Source organism: Eschrichtius robustus, chromosome 19 (genome assembly GCF_028021215.1).
Source record: "Eschrichtius robustus isolate mEscRob2 chromosome 19, mEscRob2.pri, whole genome shotgun sequence".
Classification (NCBI taxonomy): domain Eukaryota; kingdom Metazoa; phylum Chordata; class Mammalia; order Artiodactyla; family Eschrichtiidae; genus Eschrichtius; species Eschrichtius robustus.
In genome coordinates, this window is record NC_090842.1 from 5,150,136 (window position 1) to 5,168,999 (window position 18,864).

General features: G+C 51.0%; 1 protein-coding gene across 1 annotated transcript; it reads left to right on the top strand.

Moving 5' to 3' along the window:
* Positions 1-306: 306 nt before the first annotated feature.
* KCNG4 (potassium voltage-gated channel modifier subfamily G member 4) lies at positions 307-11,982 on the top strand. The gene is made up of 2 exons (XM_068528913.1): positions 307-1,146; positions 11,212-11,982. The coding sequence occupies exons 1-2, from the start codon at positions 307-309 to the stop codon at positions 11,980-11,982; spliced, it is 1,611 nt and encodes a 536-aa protein (XP_068385014.1).
* The last annotated feature ends 6,882 nt before the right edge of the window (positions 11,983-18,864 follow it).

Genomic DNA, 18,864 nt, shown 5'->3' on the forward strand with positions numbered 1-18,864 from the left:
TTTACCCTAAGCTCTATTTTCAACAACTGTACTTTGCAAAGTTGGGACAAGTCTTGTCATTGCCATAACAATGCTGAGATCAGAGAGGTTAAGCTACATGCCCAAGACCACACAGCCTGAAAGTGACACAGCTGTTCCAGGGAGATTCTTCTGAGATATAAATAAACGCTCCATCAGGGAAGGGATGTCATCATCATCTCTTTTTGTTCACTGAGATCCCAAGCGCATAGTAGGTGCTCAGTAAATCTGTGTTGGATGGAAGATTAAAAGAATAAATGATGCAGATGCAGTTGCAGGAAAGCAGACATGAGGAGATACTGTCTAGGACTCTGCCCTGAGGCTGATGTCTCCCCCGTTCTCTTGCTCTTGTCCCTTTCGGGCGCCAGGACGTCTTCGGTGATAGCCATGCCTTCCAGAGACAGGGGCCTGCATCCCGGCCACCATCACCTCGGCTCCTGCGGCCCTTTGAGTCAGTTCTTGCCACGCCCCGTGGAGCCCCCGTCCATCAAGGGCATTTACTACCGCAGGGCCCGGAAGCTGGGAGCGCAGGACGCCTCCTGGACGGCGGACCTGAAGAAGGAGATGCTGGTCAACGTAGGGGGCAAGCGGTACCTCCTTCCGTGGAGCACGCTGGACGAGTTTCCACTGAGCCGCCTGAGCAAACTCCGCTTCTGCCGGAGCCACGAGGAGATCGCGCAGCTCTGCGACGATTACGACGAGGGTAACCAAGAGTTCTTCTTTGACCGGAGCCCCAGCGCTTTCGGGGTGATCGTGAGCTTCCTGGCGGCAGGCAAGCTGGTCCTCCTCCAGGAGATGTGTGTGCTGTCCTTCCAGGAGGAGCTGACCTACTGGGGGATCGAAGAAGCCAACCTGGAGACGTGCTGCCTGCAGACACTGCTGAGGAAGCTGGACGAGGTGGCCGAGCTGCGCACGGAGGAGACGCTGCAGCGTCGGGCAGCCGGCCGCCCCGCCGTGCACACGTCCCGCGGGGCGCTCTTCAGGAACCGGCTGCGGGAGATGGTGGAGAACCCGCAGTCGGGGCTCCCCGGAAAGGTCTTTGCTTGTCTGTCCATCCTCTTCGTGGCCACCATGGCCGTCAGCCTGTGCGTTAGCACCATGCCGGACCTGAGGGCGGAGGAGGGCAAGGTGAGTGTTCCATCTCTCTACCGGGCATGGTGCCCGGGACCCGCGGCACTGAGGGCCCACGAAAACGTTTAATATCGTTGCAAACAACAAGGAAAGAGGGACTTCCCTGGCGATCCAGTGGTTAAGACTCTGCCCTTCCAATGCAGGGGGTGTGGGTTCGATCCCTGGTCAGGGAACTAAGATCCCACACTCCACACAACCGGAAAAGAAAGAAATATGATCCAGTGTGAATTGAGCTCGTTTTCAGACCAATGCAGTGGTAAAAGATAGTTTTATACATTTTTTTTTGAAGAAGGAAGCACATAAAGGGCACCCGTGAAAGTCATCAGGGGCCCTGCCTCTGATAGAGAGCGCCAGGCATTGACAAAGCCACCGTGGTCTTAGTGGGCTGAGCTGGCCCAGCCCGGCCTCTCCTGGCTCTGTGACCACTGGCGAATTGCTCCACCTCTCTGAGCCTCAGTTTCCTCTTCCGTAAGACAGCTGACATCACTATGAAGGTGTACACAGTCCATGCACCCATCGCATGTTAACTGAGCAGCTACTCTGTGCCAGGCACTAGACCAGGACCAGATTCCCTACCTCCTTAAGCCAACCTTCTCGTGGGCATCTCAGCTCCATTTGTCAGATGAATAAACTGAGGTTCAGGGCACTTAGCTTCCTTGGAGTAACCGAGTGAAGATGCCGATGATGGCAGAGACTCTCGGCCCTTGTTCCCGAGCCTCCCAATCAGTCCCACCAGATGGGGAGCTCACAGATGAGTTGATGTGGAAGTGACCCTGCCCCAGGAGGCCAGAGCAGAAACGTTTGCTTGCCCACTCCTGCCCTCTCTGTCCGGGAAGCTGTGGGAGACCGCCCACACCCCCCAGGGGGCCAGATGGTCTGAGAAATGAGATAAGAATCTAACATTTTGTTGGGAAGGTTATTGGAGAGCTTCAAACTGAGAACTGGATTGTTTCCTAAGTTAAAATGTTGCTCTATAGTCCTACATGGCTCCCCATCACCTAGCTTATGGAGCTTACGTTATAGCAGAGAGAGAGCCAATAAATAAAACATATACATAAGGCAGTGCAGGCTGTGTATGGTTTATAACTGGTGTCAGTTGACTTAAGTTCCCTTCTCTTAAACATATATCCCAGGGAGGATCAGAGAACTTTCCAGATAGAGAGGACTTAGATGGAGAACCAGCCATTGCTTCACACCCGGAGTAGGCCCTCAATAAATATTTGCTGACTAAAGTGTATCTTGTTCAACCTATTAGTATTTTGTCCTAAAGAAAACCACCCAAAATGTTTTGACTTTCAAACAGCTTTTTTCCGCATAGAGAGGGCTATAGCTCTAATTGTAGGCATTTTTTTTTCATTCTTTAGCACGAAATCATGTAATTTAATAGCCTGCTTGTTCACAGAAATATTTACATGTGGACTCTGCAGTAAAAAGATTAGGACAAAGTAAGGGGCCTCCGTCCCCTGTCCCCTAAGGGTGCCCTTGATCCCCTTTGCTGAGGAAGGACCCCTGGATTTTTCACAAGCCTGTTCCTCTTAGGGATGGATTTTCAGGGAGCCAGGATTTAGACTGTGCAGAGGGACAAGCTCTTTTCAAAGCCTAATGCTTTGAAAATTACCCAGGGTATGAACACAGGTTGGTGTGACAGGGACTTGGAAAATTAAATCAGAGGTGGGTAAGAGGCCCGCAGAACCGGGGAATCAGGCAGCCATTTCTCCTCGTGGGACGAGGGAGGTGATGCCCCCGGTCCAGTTGCAACCTCTGTGCAACTGTGAAGCCCCCCCTGGGTGTTCTGCCCAGAGAGGGGCTGGGAGATGCAGCCCTCCAAAAAAATGTGTGTCTATTTCGATGGTAATTGAGAGAGCCTGGAGGCCGAGGACCAGGCGGGCTTTGTTCTTTCAAACTGCGCCCTTACATTTACATAAAAAGACGATGTTCTTTCCCGGCCACACGTGCCTGGTATTTCGTATTTATCAGTCTGAAAGCAGCGATTCAGCACCGACTGCAAAGCTGGGCAGCTACTTCTGGGGACAGGAAGTGCCCAAGAGGCGTGAGGGTTCAAGTCATCCTGAGGGGATGTGCCTTGCAGAACACCTCCATCAGACACGGAAGAGGTGGCACGCAGGGTTGGAGAATTAGCACACCTGTGAAGAAAGTATTTTGCTTGCCCTTAATTCTTCTAGCTTCTTACAACAACATCCCTTGAGTAAACTTGGCAGTTGGGGTGCAAGGTCTGTGCCCGAGATTACAAATTAAAATGGAGGAGGCAGGAGGCATTGTGGACAGGAAAGACCAAACCAAGTGCCTAAGCACCTCCAGAAGCATTCAGACTCTGCTGGGTTCCCTGGGGGAGCTCAGCCCAGAAGGGATGAGAGAACTGATGCTTATTAAGTGCCCTTCAGGAGGCTGGCATTTGACAGGATGGACTTAATCCTTGTAACAGCTTTGGGAAGTGAATACCACTTCTACTCCCATTTTACAGATGAGGAAACTGAGGCTCAGGGAAGTTTTTTTATCACTTTCCTAAGCTCAAAGTTAGTAAGTGGCGGAGCCAAGATTTGAGCTCACCTCTGCCTGGCTCTAAAACCTGACCCCTTGCACCCCTTCTTCCAATGCTCGGCCCTCTACCTGTAGGCTAGACCCTCAGCCTCAGTGGCACTTAGCATTTCTAAGGCATCTGGACTTTGTGAAGTGCTTCTCTGTCTAGGGTAATGGTTCTGAGTGCCGACGCTCTGGGTTTGAATCTTGGCCTCACCCCTCATGAACTCAATGATCTCAGAAAAGTCACTTAACTTCTTTGAGCCTCAGTTTCCTTACCTGTAAAATGGGGATGCTATTAGCCCTTTCCTCAGGGGGTTATGGTGAGGATTAAAAGAGTAATTCATGTAAAGTGATTGGAACAAAGCCAACACACAGGAAGTGCTCAGAAAATGTTAGTCATCATCATTATTCACTTATCAGGTACTAGTTAACAGGAAGTCACCACAATCCTTTTATTCATTCATCAACAGTCACTGAGTGCCTACTAAGTCTATTCTTCTAGATGCTGCAGATAAGACAAATTTCTCACTTTCTTGGAGCTTATATCCTGAGCATCCCAGCTCCATTTTTTAAATTGAGGTGGAATTCACATAACATAAAATTAACCATCTTAGAGTGAACAATTCAGTGGCATTTAGCACGTTCTTAAGGTTGTGCAGCCAACACCCCTATCGAGTTCCAGTACATTTCCAAAAGAAAACCCTGGACCAATCAGGCAGCCGCTCCCCACCCCCACCCTCAGCCCCTGGCAACCACCAGTCTGCTTTCCGTCTCTGCGTCCCTATTCCAGACACTTCATATAATGGAATCACACAACATGTGGCCTTTTGTTTCTGGCTTCATTCACTCCACATAACGTGTTCAACGTTCATCTGTGTTGTAGCCTATGTCAGTACTACATTCCTTTTTAGGGCTGAGTAATATTCCACTGTCTGTAAATGCCACAATGTGTTTATCCATCCATCCAGTGGTGGATTCATCAGGTTCTTTGCTTCCCTCCGCCCGAGTCCTCTACCAGGGCTGTCACCCCTGCCATTTAGCCCTAGCACCCTTTCCTTGTAGCCCTTGCCTGGCCTCTCTGCTGGTCAGAGCACCTTGTCCCCCCTCTGGGGGAGTCAGAAGGTCACCAGGCAGCTACAGCTGAACACATGGTCCTTTTCTCTTGACCTTTTTCTTCCTCCTTACTGCTGCTACCTGGCTCTGCCCTCGGACGAGTCACTCTGTTTCTCTATGCCTCTATTTCCTCACCTATAAATGAGGATAATGACAGCACCTGCTCAGAGGGAGGCAACAGGACTGACGGTCTATTTATGATGTGCCGGCACAGAGCCAGCACTGGCTATTTTTACCCAACTTTGGGATTCGCTCATGCCCCTCCCACCTGCACATCTGCTTTGTTCCTCAAACTCTCTCCCAGGTCCGTGGGACCCCTGGGGACAAGCACAGGCACATGCTCTCACGTCGCCTCCTGTTCTAGCTTCTACTTCTGCCCAGAGGTTTGCTTGGGACTTCGGGGATGTTGCGAAGGGACACACTCTGGATCGCATCTGTGCAAAGTGCACTGGATGGGAGCAGAGCCTCGGTGACGGTTGGGGGTGGGATGGCGGGGCTCTGCTTCACCCATCCCCTTGTGCCCTGTGCTGTGCTTTCCGCGTCTCGCTGGGATGGGGAAGGAAGGAAGGCACAAAGAGATTTTTTTTTTTTTTACAGAGAGATTTTTAAAGACCAGGTGGAACCACTGGGGGCCCTTGATGGAACAATTCCCTCCTGGTGCGGGTGCAGCCCACCTTTGGGGCTGCAATTCCCTCCCACTCCTCCCCGCCTTTGATAAAAAGTCTCGTGCTGGAGCCAGTGTCTCCTCCTACCTGGCCCTTTCTTGGATCATGGATCAGCTCCATAGAGAACTGCCCGCTCTGTAGCTTCTCTGCGTTCAGTGACATTTGGTAATGGCTTTATGGAATTCTTCTTAACCTGTTTTGGGAGTTTGGTGGTGGTGGTGGGGGGGGGGGGTTCCCTGCCCCCTGCTGAGTCTCCCTATATCCCAGCCAACAAGCACTGTTCCCCATTTCCTGGATGGGCCCCCCTTTCCTGAGTATACATACTTCATGCTGTCCCTCCTGCCTCACCACACTGCCCTGGTCTCTGTGCGTCCAATTCCTAGCGCCCCCCTCAGAGCCCCCATGTGCCAGGGTTGGAGAGTCGGGGCGGCTAGGAAGAGGGAGCCAAGGGTAGGGGCGTGGCTGGGGAGGAGGGACGGCGGCTCAAGGCGAGGGGGACAAGGGAGAGGACCGTGGAAGCGGCCTGAAGGAGGGGAGGATGGTAGAGAGACCTGGCTCTCGGGGAGAGGCATGAGTCTGCACCACCAGGCACCGGGAGGGGGAGGACCGCGGCCAGCGCCAGAGGCACAAATGATGGATTTCACAGCCAGGAGGAAGGAGAGGGAGGGAGGTGGGTGGAACTGATGAATGGGGCAGTGGGACCAGCACTGAGCTAAGCGGGTAAGACGTGGCCGATTCCGGCCTCATTCCCAAAGAGGGAGGTGGCAGGCATTGCTGTGAGAGAGACAGAGGGTGCAAGGGAGACTCCAAGGTCAAGACTTTGGCCCCGAGTCCCTCCCAGATGGAACTTCTAGAACTGGCCCTCGCTGCACCTGCAGCCCATCTGCTGGACAGCCTGTCCGGATGGACCCTCAGGGACAATGGCTTTGTCCTCAGAGAGCCCTGGCCTCCCTCTGACCCCAGAGCCCTTCAGAGCAGCTCTGCTTTGGAGCTTCAGGAAAGGATGGGGCGAGGCTGTGGACCTCACTCCCTGCCTCACCCAGGCTGACTTGGCCACTCAGACTCAAACTCGAGTTTCTTTTTTATTAAGATATAATTCATACCCTCAAATTCAAGTGCACAAATCAGTGATTTTTAGTATACAGTAATGCAACCATCCCCACTAATTCCATAACATTTTCATCACCCTAAAAAGCAACACTGCACAAACTTCCAATTATTCCCCATCCCCCACCCCCATCCCACCAGCCCCAGGCAACTGCGAACATACTTTCTATCTTCATGAATTTGCCTTTTCTGGGCATTTTATAGATATGGAATCATACAATATATGGTCTTTATGTTGGCTTCTTTCACTGAGCATAAGGTTTTCAAGGCTCATCTGCTTTGTAGCACGTGTCAGGACTTCCTTTTTACGGCTGAATAATATTCCATCATATGGAGAGATCATATTTTGTTTATTCATTCATCCGTTGATGGGCATTTAGCTTGTTTCCACTTGTTGGCTGTTATCAATCACACTGCTGTGGACCTTCATGGACAAGTTTTTGTGTGGATGTGTGCTTTCAGTTCCTTCGGGTATATACCTAGGAGCGGAATTGCTTGGTCATATAGCAAATGTATGTTTAAGTTTTCTGAGGGACCACCCACCTGTTTTCCACAGCGGCTATACCACTTTACATTCCCACCAGCAATGTCTGGGAGGTTCCAAATTCTCCACATCCTCACCAACACTTGTTTTTCTTACTGTTGGTTTAATATATCATATTAGTTTCAGGTATACAACAGAGTGATTCAATATTTTTGTATCTTATACTCTATTTAAAGATATTATAAAATACTGGCTGTATTCCCTGTGCTGTACATTACATCCTTGTATCTTATTTATTCTATACCTAGTAGTCTGTACCACTTAATCCCCTTTTCCTAACACTTATTTTTTGTCCTTATAATCACAGCCATCCTAGTGAGTGTGGAGTGGTATCTCATTGTGGTGTTCATTTCCAACTCTGATATAAAAAAAATAAATAAAAACTTTCCCGGATGGAAAATTTGGGGCATTTACAAAGTAAATAGAATAATCTAATGAACCCCCAGTAAGTACCCATGTCTCAGCTTTCACAATTGTCCACAGTCTGCCATTCTGGTTCTCTCTCTCTCTCCACCCCCTCCCACCCGCAATCATTTAGCACCATGATCATTCATTTTATTTTTATTTTACAGTTTTATGGGTGAAATTTACATACACTGAAATGCACAAGTCTTAGCTGTCCAATGTAACAAATGGGGCACACCCACAGCCCTGTTTAATATGGAATATTCCCATCACCCCAGAATGTTCTTTCAGGTCCGTTTGTGGTCTTCCCTACCCCATCCAGAGGCAGCCACTCTTTTGGTGATTCTGTCCACCTCAGGTGAGTTTTGCCTGCTCTCGGACTTCACCTGGATGGAAACATCGCCCCACATCCGTCTGTGACGTTCGTCCATGCTCTCACGGCATTCACCCCTCCGGCCTTCCTGGGGCTGGTCACGTTCCTCTGCATTGCAGGAAGGAATCAGAGCACGCCTCATTCGCGGTGACAAGCCCCCCAGCGGGGCGACCAAGCATCCCGGTTTGCCCAGGACTGAGGGGAAGTTCTGGTGACCTGGGACTGTCTGTTGCTCAACCTGGAAAGTTCTGGGCAAACCAGGATGAGTCGTTCATCCTACCTACAGAATACAACCAGGAACTTCCTCAGAGAGAGAGTGACTTTTTTCTTTCCTTCCATTCTAGTTTTCTTCAAATATTGCCTGGCCTGGGAATTATTTTCTCAGCTCGAACCCCATAAACCCCTGCCATTCCAATGCCGGCCGCTAACAGGGCATTCCTCTGAGGACCAGTGCTGGGAGGTTGGTTTAGGATGCAGAGCGGAGCAGCAATGCAGGGGGTAACTCGGCAGAGCCCTTGTTGCCGGGCAGGGAGGTGGCCGGTGGGAGGTGGGTGGTGCGTGCCTGGAACATCCAAAAGCCAGCACCAGAGGCAAAGGGACGAAGGGCCCACAGAGCCTCCTCTGCCTCCCAGGAGTCACCTTCCTGAGCTATTGGGTCGCTGGTCTGGGAAGACTATTCCCAGGCCACACAAGGCTCTTACACCAAAGAAAAAACTCCCAGAATGTCAGTGATGAAAGAGGCCTTATCAAGAGAATCTGGCCCAGAGGCTGAAAAACTTCCAGGTGCCTCTGAGTCAACAGGAGGCCTTGCCAAAATGCAGATTCCTGGGCCTCACTCCAGGGCTTTCGTTTTGTGATGGGGGCCCCAGAATCCACATTTGTAATAAGCACTCTGGGGCACTCTGATGCAGGGCTTATGAATCAGCTTTGAGAAATACTGATTCTGTTCCACCCTCTTCATCAGAAACTAAAGCACAGAGAGCGGCAGTGACCACGGAAAAGTCACACAGCAAGTTTGTAGCAGGACTGGGGAATCAGGATCCAAAACTCCTGAGCCTTCCAGAATCCTGAAGCAAACCCCAGGCAGTCATGGCAAAGACCTCCAGTGTGTTGGAGAATTTCCTCAGCCTCCTGTAAAATCCAGGATAGGAGAAGGATAGTTACCCTTAAACAGACCAGGCAGGCTATGTCTGCAACCAGTGAATCATCTCATACGGGTAGCTACGATGTTTCATGTACCTGCAGATGCAGCAGCCTGCTAACTTCTTTACCTGCGTCATTTCCGTTTGTCTCAACCCTCCCGAGGCAGAGAACCAAGGGAGAGAGCTACCCAGCACTGCACCGGCAAATAGAGATCAGGATGGTCCAGCCTGTTTCTTTCTTCAAAGGCCAGACAAAAAGAATATTTCAGTTTAGTATTCCTGTGAGCCCAGGCACTGGAAATAATTTCTTTTTCCACGTCAGAGGTTTTTAATCCAAAGAAAACTGCGCTTGTCAACATCTTGCTTTTCACTCAATCAACTGGCTTTGGTCATTGGTTCACTCATCCGTCATAGATACAGATGATAGAGATATAGACACAGATGGAGACAATATAGAGATAGATGCAGATACAGATGAAGATGTAGATGTAATATTTAGAGTCAGGGTCTCAAATCTAGCTCCATATGAGAATCATTGATGGGGCTTCTGGAAAATTCTACCGCTCAGGCTAAAACCTAGATCAAGTAAATTAGAATCTCTGGTATCCCGACCTGGACATCAGGATTTTTCAAAGCCCCCCCAGGTGATTCTAACACGTGCAGTCAAGGCTGAGAACCACTGCACTAGACCAGAGCTTCTCCAACCTTATTGTGCACACAAATCATTGTTAAAATGCAGATTCTGGCTCCGCAGGGATGCCGTGGAGCCCAAGATTGCGTGTTTCTAACAAGCTCCCAGGGGAGTCTGATGCTTTAGGGTCCAGGGCACACTTTGAGTAGCAGAGGGGAAGTCTCTGTTGGGGGCAGGGGCAGGGGTGTGAATGACACAGTGAGGAACCCACTGGAGCCCCACCTGGCTGGGATCTCAGGAGGGAAATAGTTGCAATCTGCATCATAGGGTTGCCGGTGTCCTCCCGGCCTGCCCCAGGCTCCAAGCCCCCAGAAACCACGTCTGCTTCTCTAGTCCTTTACCTCCGGAGTCTAGCATGGGACCTGACACAAGGTGAGTCCTCCATGTAATTTTGTTGGATGAATGAATGCAGGATGGCGAGCAAAATAGTTACAAAACAGCGCATAATCTCTGGTAGACCATCTACTATGAATGTGAGCTCAGGCAAGTTATCTCAGTGCTCGGGACCATTTCCTGGGCCGTAAATGAAGCCGGGCTGCCTGCTCATGGCATCACTGTGGGGCTTAAGTGACAGCACCAGAGCAGTGCCTGGTACCCAAGAGGTGCTTATGTCATAAAGGAGAAACCTGGCTGCTCTAACCAAGAGGCCTCACGACAGAACAGCTTTCAACACAATAGAAGCTGGTTTCTCTCATAAAGAGGGAGCGAGGCGAGTGGGCAGCTCTCATTCTGACACCCAGATTTTTCCCACCATGATGCTCATCCTTCCCAGGGCGTTGGTCCGATCTGCTGGTTCCCAGCTGGGGCGCAGGGCCATCTGGGTTGTCCTGGCTCACAGGAAGGGGGGAAAGAGTGTGCAGGAACTCACGCCAACACTAAACTCCTGGAACTGGAGGTGGCATGCATCACCTCTGTTTATATTCTGTGGGTGGGGGCTTGGTTATGCGGCCATGCTTAGCTGCAAGGGAGGCTGGAAAAGTGGTCTCTGATCTAGCTGACTGGCCATGCGCACAGCCACTACTTGAGAACTATGTAAAAAGGGGGTTTTGGCAGATGACTAAGAGTCTACGACAGGGCTCTATCGATGTATAGATAAATGATAGATAGATAGATAGTATATAGAATATAGAGACCATATACTATACAAAGAATATATAGAGAATATATATTTAATGTTTAATATATGCTATACTTAATATATCAGTATATTGTGGTATGTATTATATAATATATATTACAGTAATATATTATGTGTATTATAAATATTAATATATTATATATTAGTACGTGTTGATATATTATTAATATATATTTAATATATAAAATATAGAGAGAATATATCTTTAGTACAGAGACTCTGCATATGGAATCGATATCGGTATCATTACAGATCGACGGCATTGCTTTTCAGTGTGCTTATTTCGCCATTTCCCACGCTGCTGCCCGGCCCCTCCCTACCCTGCGTTTTGTCGCCTCTCCAGGGGGAGTGCTCGCGTAAGTGTTACTCCATTTTCGTCGTGGAGACCGTCTGCGTGGCCTGGTTTTCCCTGGAGTTCTGCTTGCGGTTTGTCCAGGCCCAGAACAAGTGCCAGTTCTTCCAAGGGCCCCTGAACATCATCGACATCCTGGCCCTCTCCCCCTACTACGTGTCCCTCGCGGTGTCCGACGAGCCCCAGGCGGACGGCGCGAGGCCGAGGCGCAGCTCGTACCTGGAGAAGGCGGGACTGGCGCTGCGCGTGCTGCGGGCACTGCGCATTCTCTACGTGATGCGCCTCGCCCGCCACTCGCTGGGGCTGCAGACGCTGGGCCTCACGGTGCGCCGCTGCACGCGCGAGCTCGGCCTGCTCCTCCTCTTCCTCTGCGTAGCCATCACCCTCTTCGCTCCTCTGGTCTACGTGGCCGAGAATGAGTCCGGGCGAGCTCTGGAGTTCACCAGCATCCCGGCCTCCTATTGGTGGGCCGTCATCTCCATGACGACGGTGGGCTACGGAGACATGGTCCCGAGCAGCGTGCCGGGCCAGATGGTGGCCCTCAGCAGCATCCTGAGCGGCATCCTCATCATGGCCTTCCCGGCCACGTCCATCTTTCACATTTTCTCGCACTCCTACCTGGAGCTCAAGAAGGAGCAGGAGAGGCTGGAGGCTCGCTTCCGCCGCCTGCAGAACGCGGCCACGGCCAGTGAACGCGAACTCTTAAACGACGTCCAAGACCTGATCCTGGAGGGCCCTGCCTTGCCCATCGCATACATGTAACTCAAAATCCCCCCTGAATAGTCCAGATCTTCAGCCCATCGCCCTCGGCTTACACGAACTGGAGAACACCAGCACCTACATCATCCAGTGGTGTGTTTCTAGAGCTTGGGGGTCACTCCCAGAGCTAGGAGGGGCTTGAGGCCAAAGACGTTTGGTTGGGTGATTCTTGACCCTCCTGGCCACGACGTCCACGTCACTTGCCGTCTCCTCTCTCCCTGCCCCTCGCTGAGCACAAGCAAGTTCGCTTGCTGGGTTAGGTCTGTCTCCCTTTAATCTCGTTTCCTTCCCTGCAGAGTCTTCAACAACCCAGGCTAGGTTCCAGACACCTAGAGGACCAAGCCTACAGAATTCCATTCCTCCCCGAAGACCCTCTTTCCTGGGCCAACCCACCGCCAGGAACTGGAGGTTTCAGTCACTGCAAACCCTTCTGATCAGGTCTCTCCACCCAGCTCTACTGGGGGTTCTAGCCGGGGTCAGTTCTCCTACCGCTTACACCACCAATGGCATTTTTCTAATGCAGCTGCCTCCCCCCAGCTCTGGAAGCTCTTAGCCGAGAAGGCAGAGCTGGCCTCCACGTTAAGCCCCACAGTGGGGGATGGTGGCCTGCCACCCCTCCTGACGCACTTGGGACCTGGACAGGAGCGGCACTTGTCAGCACAGCAGGTCCTCCCTGGCCACGTGGGCTCTTGGTGAGACATCGTCCAATTATCCGGTCCTTGGCCTTGGCAGAGGCTACCTCTCACAGGGCACTGCATTGTCCCTTGAGAGAACCATTCCTGCAGCTGGTTCCTCCAGCACTGCGGGGACCTCGGCTTTCCACTCTCAGCTAAGCCACCACAGATGCAGCGTAGAAACGAGGGCAGACTTAGGATCTGCCCCTTGCCTGCTCCCCCCTCCCCCCCCGACCCCTTGATGCCAGAGAAGAGACGTCCTTGGCTGATATTTAAATGAATTCATTTGCTCATCCATTCATTCATTAACAGACCCGGCCCTTTGCATCCAGAGTAGGAGGCAGAGGTAGGACCAAGTCATTAGACATAAAAGCAGTGCATCCTGAGCAGAGGGGAAAGAGCGGTGCCTTCTGGGCAGTCGGCTCACGGACGGCTTCACAGAGACACAGGAAGGGGTTGAATGCGGAGGGCTGTTTGGGCTGTTTTGGGAGATGAAGCTGGAAAGGTGGGCTGGGATGAGATGCTGTGTAGTGGACTGGGACATTTCGGTAGATGGAGAGGAGATATCGCAGATGCTGGAGAAAGGGGTGATGTGAACGGACTGCAGGTGTGAATGATCATGATGGTGGGATGGGTTGCAGGAGGACCAGCTGGGAACAGGGAACAGTCGAGCAGTTCAGGCAAGCCATGAGGGCCTGCCTCCTCCACGTCATTAATCGTACAAGGTGGTGGCAGCCCTGGAGTCTCATCTTTTGTTCCCCAGCTGAGCACACCTGGGAGAGGCCTCGATGGCACCTCCCACCAGTGATTCGGCCGTGCACAGCTGCACACCGTCGGCTGTAAATCCGCTAAGAGCACGGGGTTGCAAATGGATGATGGAGAGAAGATCGTGGACCTGTGGATCTGATGTAGTTCACGTGTAAGCGGGTTAGCATTTCATCAGTGGGGACAACTTAACGTGCTGTTCATTCATTCCACTAGTATTTAGTGCAGGCCTACTATGTGCTGGGCACACGCCTTCCCCTGCCCTCAGTGCCAGGGTCAGTGTGGCCTCGGGCTCTGGCACAGGGGGCACCCACATCAGCATCTAGCTTCAAGCTGGCCTCGATCTCGTGGGGAGCCCTCGTTCCCTTTGACTTCTCTGGGTGCCCTCCCAGCTGACAGACACCCATGTCCCCGTCCCTCTAACCCCCCAAAAGTCAGCAGGGCACCCCCCAGTCCTTCCCATGCTATTCCACCAAATAGGCGCTTTGCATAGTGGCAAGGTGGCCAGTGTCACAAGGAAAAGCCCTACCCCCTAGAAAAGCCTCCTGTGACTTTAGCCCCTCTCTGTCAGTTTCAGGCATTGGGCTAGGTCTGTGGTTTTCCAGCTGGGGTCTCACGAAGACCCTCAGGGCTGCTGTGTGAGTGGAGACCTCTGAATCCCAAGGTGCAGCACTTGCAAATAATGATTTTTTTAAAAATGTGCAAATTTCTAGATACCCTCCCCCGTTTCAGTCATGTCCCCCACTGGGGGCGAGCTCACCCCAGATCAGGGAAGGCCTGGGACCCACATCAGGCCCCATATCGGTCCTTCTTCTTCTGATTGGAGACTTTTCTGTGCTGCGTGCCTGAGGCAATAACTCCCCACTCTGGCTCAGCCCATCCTGTGACTGGCTCCCACCCAGGCCTCTCCGTTTTCCTCTGTTTCCCATACCAGTCATCTGAACAAAATGTGCCAGGACTAAAAGAAAAATAGGTGAGCCCATCACCAACATTATGAGGCTCTATAACGTCTCAGTACATGCCCGGTGGAAATCCTTTACCAAGTTAGAAGTGGAAAATTGGAATTGATCGCTCACATGTGGGGCTTAATTAAAGCCTCTATTTTTTTCCTCCCTGCGACGTCCCGGGGGATGGGCCTCCTTGTGTTTAGCCTGGCAGAGCAGCCTTTCCTTCATGCTGATTGGGTGGGATGGGGATGACCAGCGAGTTGCTAGGCGGTCTCTTCATCCCCATTGGCTGAAAGGAGTCTTGCGAGTCCCAGAAGGGCTTGTTTTTCTCGGAGGCCAATGGGCATGACTGCAGCCAAAAGTCAAAATTTTCCAGCTGAAGGCAAAAGAGCAAAGGCCCCTTTACTTCAAGCTTATTTTCATGCGGCTCCCAGAGGCAACTTTAAAATGTTGGTTCAACACCTCTCTAGCCAGAGTTGAGCCCAAGTGAATTGAGGATGGATGGGTTAATTCTTCAACACAATGCAAGTGGGGCTCGACCCACTGACTCTATTTTCATAGCTTTTAGGACTGGAGAAATTGACACCTGGAAGGCCCATCAGAAGACAGCCGAAGCGGGTGGTTTCCATGAGGTGTCCATGAACGTCTGGAGATTATGTGTGTCTCAAAATGCACAGCTTTGAGAAAGGGTTCAATGATTTTATCAACCCTCAGGGAATCCATGACCCCTGAAAAAGGACAAGAAGTTAAGTAAATCAACTTCTGCATTTTAAGATGGAGCGACCAAGGCTCAGAGAGGGAAAGCCACCTACCCAAGGCCACACAGCATGTTCATTTAGTTAGATCCGAGCAGCCTGATTCCCAGCAGGACACTCTTTCTAGTATATTAGCTCTTAGGTTCATCTGAAACAGTGCCCAAGACCTCAAAGAAAATATTCAAGACAAGATTCTAACACTTTGCCATGCCACCCTGAACAGAGTAAGGAGGGTGGTCTTGGGGTCCCTGAATACCAACACTTAACCCTTTGTATAACATGGGCATGGAAATTGATTTCACTGGGCCTTCCTTTTCTCATTGATCCCGTGGAGAAGGTGGATGAGATGGTTGTTAAATTCCCTCCCAGCGTGGACAGTCTGGGATTCTGGAAGTTCATTGCTACAACTTATACGATGGAGAGAGAGGGGCAGGTAAGAAACGGGGAGAGAGGTGAGAAAGAAAAGCTGACCACAGTTCCTGACAATCCACAGAATTGCTCCCATAGCAAAAATCAGCAAGTAGTTCAAGTTTGAATAGGAGTTCATGAAGATCTCTGTGCACCTGCTGCCCGCCACCTGCCTACCCATCCACCTGGGTGCCTCACCCCAGTGCCTGGCTGCACGGCTCTACATGCCCCCTGCCCACCTCCCTCCAGTGGCGTTAAACTCCCTCCCTCCCGTTCTTCTTGTCGAAATGCTCATGATGGGCATCACTTGTTGAATGATTACTAGGCACCCCGCAATTGATTTTTTAACATTTTATTTGGGAAACATGTCAAACTGACCAGAAGTTGCAAAGAACAAAAACAGTACATAGACAACTCCAATACGCCTTTTAAGAAACATTTGGCCCCATTTGTTTTATCATTTGCTCTCTCTATTTTTTTATTATCTATATAGTATGCTTTTCTGGACCATTTGAGAATAGATGACTATATCATGGCACTTTGCTTTCAGAACTTTAGAAGGTAGTAACTGGAAAGCCTATCAGAAGACCATCGGTCCAAGGATTCCCAGCCAAGAGTTTCCACAAGGGGTTTGGGAATCTCTGGAGATGACACGAAACAAAGCACGTGTACGTTATGTGCATTTCAGAGTGCAGTGTTCAATGATTTCATCAGGTTCTCAAAGGAATCTATGACTCCTCCCCCAAGTAAAAGAATAGAAGCTCTAAGGTAAACCAACTCCATTTTAAGATGGAGAGCCCAAGGAGACCGGAAATACTTTGGTACGTAGATCCTAAGAATAAGGATATTCTCTTACAAAGCCATAATGCAGTTACCAATGTCAGCACATTTAACCCGGATGCAATATTTTAATCTAATCTACTGCCTGGTCCACTTTTGTCAGCTGACCTAATAATATCCTTTATAGACTTTCCCGTCTGGGACAGGGTCCAGCATAGGCTTGGAGGTTGCATTTCCTTGTCTTATCTCTTTAGCCTCCTGTGATCTGGATCTTTCCACAGCCTTTCTTCGACATAGATGACATGGAAATTTGGGGTGAGTATAGACCTCTCCTTATTTAGTAAAACATACCTCATTTTGTGCCCATCCCCTCTCCTTTTGCTTAGACTGAGGTTGTGCTTTCCTGGCCACACGCTATATCCGTGAGGTTGTGTCCCTCTCAGGGTATCACATCTGGGGGCGCCATCACCGGTGACATAGAAGCCCTTTATTTGGGAGGTGACCCCAGGAAGTGCTGGCAAGGGAGTGGAGAGTGAGAAAGAGAAAGAGAGCAGGAGAGTGGTGGCCGGGCCCAAGCATTCAAATAAGAAACAAAATTAACCCCTGCTCCCATGCAGGCCGGATAGAACATGCCAGATGGCCGGCAGTGCATGGACCCTTGGCACCTCGGTGAGGAGGAGAGAGGGTCCGCCTGGCAGGTGACCCCATCCCCGAGGCTCAGAGCAGGTCCTCACTCTCCAGCTGCCACGAGAAGGGGACAGTCCCTTGCCCTCCTGACCCTGCCAGCCTGGGAACCAACCGCCTGCCTCACAGATTCTCAGAGCTAAACGGTCCTTATGGTCACTGGGCCCAACCTGCCCCTTTTACGGGTGTGGACCCGGAGGCCCAGGAAGGGGACGTGATGGGGCAGGTCACACGGTCAGAGGCGGCAAAGCCAGGGCTGGCAGGCAGCACCCACAGCTCTGAGCCTCCTGACCCTCGCACAGCGCTGGGCTCATCCATCATTTGACATCTAACCAAGGGGCACCTCCGGGAACACAGTGTCAGTTAAAAATAAAACAAAGGGACGCCGCTGTCCCCACCAGCCCTGTGGCTCTGGGGCCGTCCGGAACAGCCTGGCTGAGGCTGCATGAGCCCAGCCTCCCTGGCCGCCAGCTCCAGGTGACGCGCAGAGAAGGCACATGACTTCCATAAATCACCTTTCCTGCAAGGGGGACAAAGGGAAAAAAGCATGAAATTGGGCGCCCTGAGCTGAAATTAGCCAATCTTGCTGTTCCAAAGGCTTCCATTGTACTCGGTCAATGACTGGCTTGAAATAAGATCCCCTGGGAAACTCAGCAATTTCACCTGGCGCCTTCCTAACTAAGCTTTCTGGGGCTCCCCCCCACCCCTTGCAACCCCTAGAGAAACATTAAACTGTACTAAGAAGCGATAAGTGGCTGCTCTGGTGTATTGGGGCAGGTCTAGCCTCGGAGACTGCTGGGGCTGACCTAGGGATGTCGGAGGAGGTCGGAGGGTCCCCCAGGTGATGGGTGGCAGGGGTCAGGGCTCACCAACCCCTGGGCTGTGGCCAAATCGGAAGTTGGAAGGGCAATGGTTAGTTTCTGGGGCAGTGTTTCTTAAATGCCTGCCATGTGCCAGGCATTGTTCTGTCAGCAAGGCAGATGCTCCTGTAGACCTGCGTAGAGGGGAAGAGTGGGGTAGAGAGGATAAGTCAAGAAGGAAATAAATAGGACAAGCAGAGCCTGTGATAAGTCCTAGAAGGGAAGAGGGCAGAGTGGCGATGGGACTAACCATACGTGGCACCAGCCCTGAGGAGGTCTTCCCTGGTTCTCCCAGATGTTTGGGTTCCCCCATAAGCAGACCCCGAGGCAAGGATTTACATGCAGGCAGTTTATCTGGGAGATGAACTGAGCCAACACTATACATTTTTAGGACACACCCACAAATATCACTTAGAAATATTTTGTTTCCAAGGACAGGAATCTCTAATCAGACTTCATTAAATAAGCAGACAAACAAAAGGAGACTTATTGGTTCTTATAACTGACAATACACAAGGAGTTCAGGTGGGGTTTAATCCACATTCTCTAGGTCTTTCTGAATGCTTCTACAGGTCAGCAAAAAAGAGCTCACAATAAAATGGAAATTTTCAAAATGTCTTCTAGAGCCGTATTTTAGAAAAGGGTTTCTGTTCTTTCCCTCTAACCCACTCCTGTAAAGAGAAGATACTATCATTCATTCATTTTACATTCAACGCTTGTTTGTTGGGCATGTTCTATGCGGGAGACCTCAAGGAGGGGATGGAGAGAAACAGACAACAGGCTGACCTCCGGGAGCTGGGAGCGGCCAGGCCCTATGACAGCCACCAACGATGACTGCTAACGTTGGGAACAGTGCTCGGCACACTTCTCAGTTCATCCCACCATGACCCTGCAGGCCACGCGTTTGTGACCGATTTCCCAGGTGGGGAAACTGAGGCTTGGAAAGGTGGAGTAGCCCCTCGGCCGCTGGGTCCACACCTGTGCTCAGCAGTGAAGACCACACACGGGGAGG